Here is a 12,870-nt window from a genome sequence, read left to right as displayed (position 1 = left end):
CACCAAAATGAGACGAACACGGAAGACCAAAAAAATTGAGGAGGTAAAAGAATGTACAGCAAAGAAAAGTACATCCGGGACTTTATCCCCACACCATTGAGACTTCTAGCATGCGATTTATCCCTAGTCAAAGTCTAGTTTCAGATTACAATATTTTCTCGAAAGTGAACAAACAAACAATTGGGAACAGATTTGTTCTTCATACTTAACATGGTAACATCAAGCCTTTACCCATATTAACACGTATAACAAGTGAAGAACACTTGAAAAGTGGGCGAAAGTGGACAATAGCCAACTGTTGTTCATCAGTGCCAAAAATTATCCAATTTTCGGCACTGTGGAACTTTTTTCAGTTTCAGCACTGTTGTACTTTGGCATTGCTGATCGCCTTTTCTCGACAATGGTGATGTCCATTTAATTAAACAATTTAAAACGACGTATATATTTATTTGTCTTACGTATATATACTGTTCGCAGTTCTCGTTGGGACTAATATGCCTGCTGTGGAGCAGAATGTCAAACACAGAGGAGCCCCTGTTCCTGTTGGAGTCGTGGAATAGAAAGTTGTAGATCTGCAGACAGATGTGCACCTACACAAGTCAAATACGAATTAACACCTGTTGTAGAAAAAAATAAGTTCACAAGTTCAGTAATAAATCATGTCCGAAGACCATGCTTTAGACAAATATTTACCTTTTCTCTGTTACAGAGCTTAAACCAATTCTGAGAGGTGACAATGAATTATTTAAAAAAAAATTAGAACAGGTCAGTGCGCTTTGTATGCGTTATATGTCAAACTATGCAAAAATTGCTCTTTGTTTTATGCACATTTAAGCACATTTATATTACAAGAATTCAAAAATAGGAAACATAAAAACCAAAATTTTAAGCAAAATCACAAAATCTCTTCTAATTCCGAAAAACAGCAAAAAGTCCTCTGTTGAGTTTGGCAATTAAAACACGGAAGTGAAATTCCACTTCGTGAGAAAAAGCAAAACTAAACAAAAATAGCCGGTTACTGTGCAAGAAGCACAGAATGTTCCGATCATAATCTTAGAAAAAACCTCAAATTAGTGTTCGGAGTGGTGTGATAAAAGGCTCTGAACGAAAAACTAAAGCTTAGAAATATTCGACAATCATAGTAAAACACAGAAGCGAAGCTGCGCTTCGCACCACTTGCGATACAAAACAAGAAAGAAGCTAAGTCGGAAAAAAATTCAATTAAAATAAAAAATCAGATTACTGTTGAAAGAAAAACTTGCCAATGCAATTGAATGTAAAACTAGCATCGGAAGAAAACTTATCAAGCGGTAATAAAGCCGAAAACACCTTAGCAGGCACGCTTTACGCAGAAAAAATCAACGAGACTTACGACTAATAAAAAGTTAACAAGTCTCCCTCGCCCTCAGCACACACAACCAAAAAACTCGTCAAACGAAACAATATGAGGCCAACTTTCTTGTCAAACGAAACGATATGAGGCCAATAAGCGAATATAATATGAGCCGAAGTCAATTAAGACAGTAAAAGAAAATAAAAATAGCCGCAAAAAAAAATTTTAGGACCAATAAAAAAAATTATTAAGACCTCTCAGCCTCAAACACACAGGCACACATCAATTTTTTTGCTGGTCCAAAGACGCTAAATAAGACCATTAAGACGATATTATAGAAAACCGAAACCAATTAGGCCGAAACAAAACTAAAGATGCTGAATTAGATCTTCGTCATGAAAGTCGTCATGAAAAACTTGAACTATGATTTCCACTTGAACTATGATTTCTAAGATGTGGCAACTAAGCTGACAAAACGTAAGCAGACAAATAATAGACCGACAATTTTTTTCAACGGAAAATTTCCCATTTGAAAAGGTCCTGGTCAGATTCGAACCCAGGCCTTTTGCCGTACCAAGCTAGCTCGTTAACTCCATGCTAAGTGGGTCGGCAACGCTATGAATTTGAAATAATTTATGATACAAAGTACCACTAGAGATGAGTCCAGACGTACGGTAGCGATGAGTCCTATGAACAAAGTTGCTTATGGAAAAAAGTCTAGAACCCGATTGCAATACCCTTGCTTATTGCAAGCTTATGAGAAATTTGAAAAACAAATTTTGCAGAAAAATGACAAAAAATGAAAAAAAATCAAAAAAAGTTTGCAAATTTCAGTAAATTTCGCATATTTCAATAACTTAAAAAAACTCAAAAAAACTAACTTTACTCGAGTCAAACTAAACTATGCCCTACATTACTCTTTTGTAAGCTTTTAAGTTATTACAAGAAGCTATTGTAAGCCTACTCGCTCGCTGTACTCACACGAAAATGCCAAAATTTCAAACCAAAAAAAAGAAAAAAAACTAAAACCTACCCGAATGCGAAGTTCCTCATATTTTTCAAATGGTCAAAACAAAAGCAACTTGCAGACTTATTATAGGAGGACAAGCAATCAAACTTAAATATGAATTTTTGTGAACTTTTTAACGCCATTTTTGGAATAGAAATACTTCAAAAAATCAAAACAATTTCTGCCAAAACTGAAAAAAAACCGTTGCCCGATTTGCCTATTTTACAGTGGCTTTCAAATAAATCTGAATTTCAGGTTTTCTTCAGATCCTTTCATCACAAGACGCGCAAAAAAAACATTTGAAAAAAATTCGCATGAAAAAAATGTTTTTTAAGAATATGCCAGGAAAATTCTGTGCTACTTGCCCAGAAACCGGCTATACTTTTTTGCGTTTGTCTATGTAATCAAAACTTAAAACGCATTTATTTGTTTCCAAAATAGTTTTCGACAAGAAAGAGTTGACCGTTTTAACAACTAACACAAGGGAGAGGCTGCGCTTTGCAAACACAAGCCAGAAAAGGACGAAGAGTAGCTTTATGAAGTTAAATAAGAAAAAATAGAAGTAAGCCTCGAATTTCGCTAATATGTCCGATTCGAACCTGTAACCTTGAGATTTGGAGTGTCACGCGCCATTGAAAATAAACTAACACTCATCTACAACTAAGCCACCATCATGCAGATATAGATGGTAAAAAATTGCCAATGCTAGGCAGCAAAAATGCCACCAAATTTATCAAAACTAGTGCTAAGCGCAGCGTTGAACCCGCAACAAGTAGCTGAGGACTCTCACGTCCTTGCTTCTGAATCACAGACCACCTGACTACCCGCAAACATTAGCAGCCAATAAAGCAGAGAACAGATGCTATAAAATTTTTAATGCTACAGATCGTGATTACGGAAAAGAGCTACCAATTGAGCATTTTTCTTTGCAAGTTAGCTTGGAAAAAGTATAACCATTCCTAACATAGTGCGCCCGTGAGCTCCCCAGTGTAACCCGAACAACAAAAACATAAATGGCAACAAGCAGCCCATAAAGCAAAAAAAAATCGAAAACATGATTTGAAATAAGCTTCGACAAAAACTTCGGTAATTACGGAACTCGATTCCCTGCAGTCTTGATATGCCACTGAGCTGCACCATGAATACAAGCAAAAACAAAGACGCATAAACGAATTTAACAAACAATCAGACCATCAGCAATGAATGCGCAATAAATTAGGCGGATATGGCTCATGCTATTAAAAATAGCCAAATGCAGACTAAACTAAATACAAAAATTGAACACAGAAATGTGGAACGCGCTTAAAACGGAAACCTTCAGATGACCTATTCTAATTGTAAGTCATCTAATTTTAAGGTTGATGCTGCCGAACAAGCATGACAGAATCAATTTTGAATCAAAGCCAATTTTCTTTTTTTTCCGCTATACTCTTCGTAAAATCCGTCCCAAAAACAAATTGGGAGTAAATGATTCAATTGATTATCCAATATCCCGTTGAAAATTTAAAAAAAATAAAAACTTTCAGACCAGTTTTTCTCGACACTCTTTCGCCTTTGGAATTAGAAATAATAGTTTCAGGGTTCTATTATGCTTCCACACATAATTGTGGTTTCTGCATTTTGCAGAGGATCTATGAAAGGCTATCTTGGCTGTCTAAGCATAAATATTTTCTCTTATTTCCCCACATTCCAGGCTGAGTTATTTTTTTGAGCGAAGATTTTTTTGCGACTTAAGGTCGATTTTTGATTCCAGAAGTTTCACGTGGTATCACTAATGCAGCCGAAATTGGTCTGTGGTACACCTGGAGGTTGTGGTACACCTGAAGCTGGAGATCAAGTGAGAGCTCGTCCTTTAACACTATCACTGCCATGGCAGGGGATCGGTTACTTGATCTGACGATCATGAAGTGAACGCCTTCCCACTATGTTAAGTGACACACTATGCTAAGTGCCACACGGCTCCTTCAGTAAAATTCTATGAAAAGCTCAAAAAAAGCGCCATAAAGCCAGTCCTAGGCCTCAACTCCTTCCCATTCCGTGAGAATAGTCGGATCCGATGTTTTGTATACGTTATACGACAAACTGTACAAAAAAACCCTTATACGATATAAGATTATACGAGAGATCAGACTTATACGATAAATTATACAATTATACTAAGCCGATGATTGGCAACTCTTTTTTTGTGAGACAAAGATTTTTTCACTGAGTACAGCAAGACTGATTGATATTAGGGGTGGCTTTTCTTTCTTTCTTTAGCCCATGTTGGACCGGTTCAGCTCATCCGCCTGCAGGCTAAGGAACTTCGCCACTTCAACAGTCCTTATCCACAGTTCTGCGGGAGTATCCAGGGATGGATTTCTGGGGCAGTTGAAAAGGTGGCAACTAGTGTGGGGTGACAATAAACAAAAAGTGGGGAAACATGGTTGTCTGAGCGGGCGAGGTAGGTGTTTAGAAGTCGACTGTAACCCGACCGAAGTTGGGAAAGCTTACAGCGGGTCATTCTAGGAAGGGACTGTTCTGAAGGGTCGATGCTAGGAGGTGGAATACAAATTACTTTTGAGGGAGGGTTTTCTGATAGGAACTTGGTTATTAGGTTTGTAAGGTTGTTTTAAAAAAGGCTTGTAGTAGTTAAATACTAAAAAGGAAACTTCTTCTGAGTCGGTAGGAAACTTCTTCTTTAAAAGCACTGAAAATGGATTGACGAGGTGGTTTGGGGTAAGAGTGATAGAAATGATTTGGATGATGCAAACGATATGTTGAAATTAAAAACTGAGAAGTTAAAAGGGAGTGCTGGTTATTGACATTTAGGATCTCGACTTCACTGTGCAGGTGGTCACTGGAGCTTATTAGAGTTGAGCCAGTGATCAGAAATAGGGCTTGTTTTGGAGCGACCTGCAGGTGATTGATGGAAATTTTGCAGGCGGCATGCACCCAGGCCGGAGATGCATAGTCTAAAATAGGGCGAATTAAAGCTTTGTAGGTTAAAAGTAGGGTCTCCTCAGACTCACGCCAAGAGAAACGTGCTAACGCCTTCAGGACTCCTATCCTGCGTCGAGCCTTGTCAGCAGATCTTTTGTAGTGAGCTGCAAATCTTAGGGTCGGGTCGAAAATAACCCCTAAAATGTTTGGATTTTTAATAAGAGGTAGAGTATCGTTGTTTAAGAAGACTGTTGTCGTTTTGTTAAAATTTTTGTTGTAAGACGAAAGCAAGGTAACTGATCCTTTAGAAGACGCAAATGCTAGCTTACGGGAGATGAAAAAATTAAACAAGTGGTGTAGATAACCATTTAGTGAACGTGATGCTGCCTCGATGTCAGGACTTTGGTCGAAAGGGTGAAAATCGTCAGCGTATGAGGTGAGACGAACATTTTTGAGGGGCGGAGGCGCGTCATAGACGTGAAAGTTGAAACGAGTCGGTGACAATACTGAGACATGGGGAACTCCACAGTAAACAATTCTATGGCGGGATTCTTGGTTGTTGAAATTGGTGGTGGCTTGTCGGCCACAAATAATTGCTCAGCCAACGAACTATGCCTCTTGGCAGCGGTGTATCATGAATGAGTTCCACTATGGTTCTATGACATATCATATCAAATACCTTGGAAGGATCAAGTGTGGCGAGGACAGTACGCAAAGGCGGGCGGTTTTGGTTAAAACCATCGGTGATAAAAAAAAATTCAAGTGAGGAGAGTGCGGTTATGGTGGAGTGAAAAGGGCGGAAACCGTGTTGGTACGTGGCCTTAGGAAGGTGCTTTGTTGAAAAGGGCTGGATGAGCATCTCTAAAGTTTTGACAGCGAGCACAGTAGTAAAATAGGCGTGTAATTTTGAGTTTTTCCACAATTGGTGGATGATTTTTTTCAGACAGCGAAAGGTTAAACAAATGAGTCAAGCAATCAAGTGCAAGCGGTCCGAGGTGTTTAAGGTGAAGATTGAAAAGGCCATCCGGACCGAGTGTTCGTGAGGTTTTGCTATCCGCAATGGCTTGTTTAGTTTGTTGGGCGGAAAATGGGTTATCAGAAAGAGAAAGTCTGGCAATTTTGCGTTTTGTTTTCCTGAAAAACTAGTCAAAGGTATGGGTTCTAGCATTGGTAAATTGCTTATTGGGGTGCCTGGCTTAAATCCAACATCAAAAATTTTTCTTAGAGCAACCACAGGTTTTCCCGCAATAAAATATAATCGAGCAGCAAAAACAATCTAATCAGCCATGAGCGGTTGCTGTAATGAGTAGCGATTTTGATGTCAAATTAAACGATTATACGTTTTTTATACAAAAGCCTAAATATACGATTATACGTAATAAGCTAGTCGGATTGTAAAATTACAAGTTATACGAATTTTTCATTATACGTCAATACAGTGGTCGGAAAAATCAGTCTTTACTGTACTTACTTTCATCAATAGGTAGTCTTGACCCGGAAGAATGCAATCACGACTGAAGCACAGCACTTCGTGGGCAATTTTGAGTAATTGCCTGACTCTGCGAGCCAAAGAAACCACGTTTCCTTTGCTCAGAGCAACCAAGTCAACCGATGAGGCTAGCTGAATGAACTGAACTGCACAGCAAAGCACCCGGTAACAACTCTGCAACAAAATGCAATATAATTCGTCAAAAAATACTTTAAGCTTTTGGTGTAATTTGCCTCTTAATTTCCATATTTGTGAAGCCATGTCACCTGAATAGGTCCATGCTTTAAAAACAAAATAACTTTTATAAGTTGAGATTCGATTTGAGATTATTTGCGATTGCTGAAATACAGTGAAAAAAAAAACGATTCGATGGCCAGTTCGAGGTCGCCTGAAAAAATTCGGTTTGTATCAATTATCCAGCACGAGTGAAAAACCAATATTTGAGCTGCACGTTTTTGCTTCATCGAGAACGGCTGTTGCGGCAATGATTAAGATATACATGCTTTTTGGTCATTTTTTGAGGGTCGCAACTGTCTAAGTCTCCAGCAGCGGGCACCAAACATGGCGGGCTCCGAGACACTGGCCTTCATATCCCTTTCTCTGATATGAAAACTCCCCCCCCCCCCCCCCCCGACAAGCCTCCTTCCCAGCTCCACACTTCTGAAAAATATTTACGTCATTGACGCCTGGCGGCAGCCCACTGTCATCATCATCATCCCCGTCAGCTTGGTCCTCGTCATCCTCCTCTGCTTCTGGGGGATCACTCTGGGCGCTGTCTCTCGTCCCCTTGGAGTGGTGGGTGCTGGTGTATCCAGACTGCAGCCAGAAGTTAATGTTCTCAAACACCACCAGCAGAAAGTCCACATCTCGGCTCTGCATTTGGAAGCCCTTCAAAAATATTTCTGTTTTTATTAGTGATTTCTTTTAAAAAAATGTGAAGGGACTGTTTCCAGATCACATCGTATTAGAACATGGAAAACGAGATAAAGACAAGACTGCCTTTTAAGGTCTATGGAGCACTAATAACATGAGAAAATTTTAAAATCATCCCCCACACACACGCCATATAAAGTACAAATAAATAAATTTCGCTCCTATGAATAAGCTTCCTTCAACCAATTTGGAACGATTTCTAAGACGGATTAAATCTCCGCTTACGCGTTAATAGCGCGAAATATATCGCGCGTTAATTGTCCCAAATTGGCAATCTTTAAACCCCCATAACTTTTACAAAAAAAGATCATCTTTTCAAATTTACGCTCAGGACAACAATACCTTTTGAATGATAATAAAAAAATTTGGTCAAAAATAGCAAGTAAAAAAGTCGAAATTTTTCTGAAAAAAAACCACCCGAGCCCTAATATTCCGTTACTTTCTTTACGAAAGTCTGAACAATAAAATGCACTAGAAAAGCTATTACAATTGCCGTAAGACTGGCTAAAATTATAAGCTGGAGAAACTTGACTAATGGGATTTTTTGTCTACTGAACAAAGCTGCTATATAATCGCTCCGTGCCAGGATACTGAAGAATATAAGTAGATAGTTGTCATGGAGCGCGTTTTGATAAATTGTGAACAACTTCAAAATTTTAAACAACTGTCAAGGCCTTGAAACCACTTCAGCCCCAAAGATCATCCCACTTTTAGGTGACGCCAATTTTGACTTCAACTCGAGCGAAGAATTATTTCAAGTTTTTTTTAGAGGTGAGAAGCAGGTAAAAGGCACTCAAAACTGTAGTTTTTGGAATGAACTTGTCTGGTTTCGAGTATAGGGATTAAAAAAGCTTAGGTCATTAGCACTGCTAAATTTTTGTTCCGACCATTTGAAAAATGGAGAGAAAATTTGTATTCGAGTGTAATTTAGTTTTTTTCTTTGTTTTCCACTCAAAATCAGCTACAACAAATAATCATCGCAATAGGTCGAGTGATATATCATATTAAACCACTTTCAGACGTGATTCGAATTACATTAGAAAAAAATTTTAAAATTTTCTCAGGGTCGTGAAAAACCGGTTTGAAATTTTTGAGTTTTAGTCTAACTTCGAGCAATTAAAGCAAGCCAGCAGGCTTATTATAGAAGTATAAGCCATCAAACTTATTTTAAATTTTTTTGAAGTTTTTTAACGCCATTTTCGAAATGAGAACTTCAAAAATTCAAAACAATTTCTGCAAATACTGAAAAAAAACCCCGCTGAATTGCGTTGCCCGATTTGCCTATTTTACACTGACTTGCCTATTTTACACTGACGCAAAAAAACTAATTTGAAGAAAAAAACATGCAAAAAGTATAGGCAATTTTCAAGAATATGGTCGGAATATTCTGTGCTACTTGCAGAGCAACCGGCTATCTTTTAATTGTTTTCTTGTCTCCTAAATTATATTCTTTTACCACATCCGATGATGTAGCATTACGTACATATGTACAGTTTGTAGTCTGCCCTTACATATACTCAGTGTGACCACCACACCTCCATCTCAATAGATACTAAACAGTGACAAAATAGATACCTGGCAGTCCCTTGGATAGTTACTACAAAGATACCAAAATAGACACTAAAATAGTCACCATAGAGACTAATAGATACCAAAACTACAGGGTCTTATAAGAAAAACAAAATTTAACAAAATAGTCACCATAGAGACTAATAGATACCAAAACTACAGGGTCTTATAAGAAAAACAAAATTTAACAAAATTTTCAACACTAAATTTCACAAAAAATTAACCAGTAAACTGTGTGACAGAATGATCCCGCAAATTCGTTTAACAATATCACTTTTTTCTAAACATAGAGTCAACAATATCGGCAGATTGTTGGTCCCTCTTGTAAACTTCTGCTCTTTGTTCAGCAACTGCAATTTCTCCTTTTTGCTTTCAATTCTTCCTCTGCCTTTTTAACTTTTTCTGCAGTTTTTTTCAAGGACTTTTTCAGCACGTCTGCAGTAGAACGCTTAAAGACTAAAATTTCTTGGCTCAAGCTTTCTTGTGTTTCAACTTGAACAACAAAACTGGTGATCAAGTTGATCTAGGCAAATCATAAATGCACTCAAGAAATAATGTATTAAAATTGTAATAAATGGTTTAAGGAAACGAACCTCATTATCTGCTTGACTTTTTACTTGTTGACATTCTCAATTTGCTTTCATCATTGATTCAATGAGCTCAGAAGGGGATCAAACTTTTCGAAATCGTCGTCGGAGAAAAAAGATCTTATACGTTGAAGAGAACCATATGTGATACTCGACATTCGGGTTGGACCGATCTTCAACTAGCTTCATCTCAGAAAACCCTCTCTCAACTGACATAATCCGAAGATTGATAAGTAGAAAACGTTCAATAAGTTGGTAAAGACAACTGGATTGATTGACACCTTTTTCTCGAAAATTTGCTGAGCGACAAAGTTGCATTGGCGAGATTATCTGCAAGCAAAGAGGTGATTCCATCTTAAACAATCATGTCTGATAATTTGAAATATCGACAAAGTTGTTTGAGCTTTCCACAAGTGTTGGAAGTGAAGATGTCTATAGGTTCAGCTATCACATAGGCTGACCTCGCCAAGTCACTTTCGAGAAAAGGACGGAAACGAGTCAAAAGCAGATCCACCTGACGAATAAAGTAGCTCGACCGAATATGCGAGTTACTTTAAAGTTGTTGATCAGTACTCATTAAGAGTTCTGCTTCGACGAAGCGATGGGCTTTTGAAAAAAAACAACACAGGACTGGAAACTATACCAAATTCAACTGTTAAACCATTCGGAAACAGCTTTGAGTGATAGTTCTTGGCAGTTGGAACAAGTTCTTTACCAGTTCTGTTTAGAACTTGACCAATGCAGTTCAACAGAAGTATAATGTTCTTCTGTGCAAGCATGCTGAGACGGTTTTCCGGTGATACCATTGCTGATATTGATCAGCCTTCCATCAAGGATGCACTTCATCACTAATGTATTATCAGGTACACCTTGCGCCCATGGAAACTTTTGTTTCAATTCATTGCTGGGGTTTTTTAAATTGCGCTTTCCCATTGTTCTCTGAAAGAAGACATTTTTCATAACTAAGTCTACTTCAAAAGGTACACGGAACATTATTCTGGAGAAACAGGGTGTTGAGGACTGAAATTTATTGAATAGATACCAAATAGTTTCCAAACAGATACCAAATCGTCACTATAGATAAAAAAAGACACACCAGTTGATGAAATAGTTACCTAAAAACACCACATCGATACCGGTATCTAATAGATACGATGGTGGTCACACTGCCTATACTACTTGTACCTTTCATTTCCTTCTAAGTAAGACCAATGGAGAGAAAAGAAACTTTGCATACACTGATGATCTGGCTTTGATCTCTGATAACCAATCAAATGCTACCAAATCGATCGCTGAATGAGATAGCAAAATCCTTTGGATTGGCTAAATTAGAAAATTATGTCGAGAAAACTAAAAGTATTGAAATTAACGCCAAAGACAACACTAATGTTATTATCAATGTACTCAGTGAACAGGTTAATCACTTTGAGTACTTCGGCAGCATCAAAGCATCTGATGGCAGCGCCGACAAGGCTATCATTGCTTGCATTTCTAAGACAAGGATAGCAATGCTACGTCTTAGACCGGCCCTGGTGTCAAAAAGATTGGCACTAAGGAACAAGGGTCTCTTCATTGAGACTTTCCTAAAGCCCGTCCTGCTATATTGCTTGGAGACTCAGATGCACTGATCTTCGTAGACTAGAAGCGGTTTACACCGCACTTAAAGAATGTGTTTAAGGCTAGAAACTGGAAATAAAATGAAACTCGAGGAATTGAATGAAAAGGTAAAAACAACGCCAGTCGCACATCAACTATGCAGGAGAAGAGTTCAACTGAATGCTTCCTCCAAAAACATCGTGGTGGATAACTTGAATGATCTACTTGAAGGTGCTAAAGTTTGGCAAAAAGATTAGATTAGGCAGCTTAGAGCTGATCTTGACAACCATAGGCTCAAGACTAAGTGTGACCAGGATAACTGGTTGCACAATCCGACAACCAAACTTAAGTTCACAGACGGTGGAGATTTTAAAGCAAATGCTATCAGCAAAAGGTCACAAACAGTTCAATGTGCTAATGAAAACTGTGGTAGAATGTTTTATAGCAAAAAAGAGATGAACAGGCATCTCAGAGATAATCATTCACAGAACCCTCGGTCCAGACCTCCGATAGTAGAGAAATTGAAACTGATAAAGGAATTGAAAGAACTGTAGAGATCCCCCGACAGCCCAGCAACGGGGGGTCCAAGAAAAGCAAATTCGACTGCCCCCTGTTCGACTGTAACAACACTTATGCCTATGTCAGCGGATGGACTAAGCATATGCAAAACTAAGCATATGCAAAGCCGCATGTGAAACTGATCAGCGCATCAGAACCGACTGTCTCAGCAACCCAACTGAGTCGGCAAAACTTCGCAACAAAGCAAGACACTAGCACAGGTGATGATGTGCTAAAGTTCCGCTCTGCCCTTATCGGTGCTCGGTTATAAAGTCAATGATCAATCACTGTTATGTGAAGCACCGATATTCCTGGGTTAAAGCAAGGGCAATGTCCAAGCCGTGTGACATTCGACCAGAATGTGAAAAATGCAATCTCTGCAGAATTCGGAATTTTAGCAGTAGGCCTTCCGGATTGGTGGTTTTCAAGAACTAAAAGCGTTATTGGAACGTTTAGCCAAACGATGAGGGCTAGAATATTCTAGTATTTTAAAATTTCAAAAATTCGAAAGATGACGTCACATTTCTGAGAAATGCTGAAACGGCCATTTTAACAAAAACGAGAGAGAAAACACAACAACGTTAGTTGCGCTGACGATAACAACGATAATCGTGATTGAAAAACAGCAGCAGATTGCAGGAACAGCAGAGAACGTTCCGAGTTGCAACTATTGTGCTGCTACAATAGTTGCAAGGCCGTTGCGAACAACGGTGAAGGGTAAGAAACCAGCCTTCCGGATTAGGAAGAAATCAAGATCAACGAGCTTGATTCAGCGGATTCAAGAATCCGGAAGGGTCTCGGGACGGAAACTTTTATTGACTCGTGTGAACTTTTAGCATCCTGTCATGTCCTGACTTGAATTTAACTGATATTT

The 12,870-nt window shown here is 38.5% G+C and overlaps 2 protein-coding genes across 5 annotated transcripts in view; both read right to left on the bottom strand.

Moving 5' to 3' along the window:
• The window catches only part of LOC134839789 (uncharacterized), a gene marked incomplete in the record, with an annotated part of 166,686 nt that overhangs the window by 32,327 nt on the left and 121,489 nt on the right, over positions 1-12,870 (bottom strand). The window contains 3 exon segments of the mRNA XM_063855411.1: positions 459-590; positions 6,736-6,927; positions 7,429-7,641. Coding sequence (XP_063711481.1) covers positions 459-590; positions 6,736-6,927; positions 7,429-7,641 — 537 coding nt within the window.
• Positions 1-12,870, bottom strand: part of LOC134840753 (serine-rich adhesin for platelets-like) — a 181,998-nt gene that overhangs the window by 106,874 nt on the left and 62,254 nt on the right. The window lies entirely within an intron of this gene.

Source organism: Symsagittifera roscoffensis, chromosome 2 (genome assembly GCF_963678635.1).
Source record: "Symsagittifera roscoffensis chromosome 2, txSymRosc1.1, whole genome shotgun sequence".
Lineage (NCBI taxonomy): Eukaryota > Metazoa > Xenacoelomorpha > Acoela > Convolutidae > Symsagittifera > Symsagittifera roscoffensis.
This window is presented reverse-complemented; position numbering and strand designations above follow the sequence as displayed.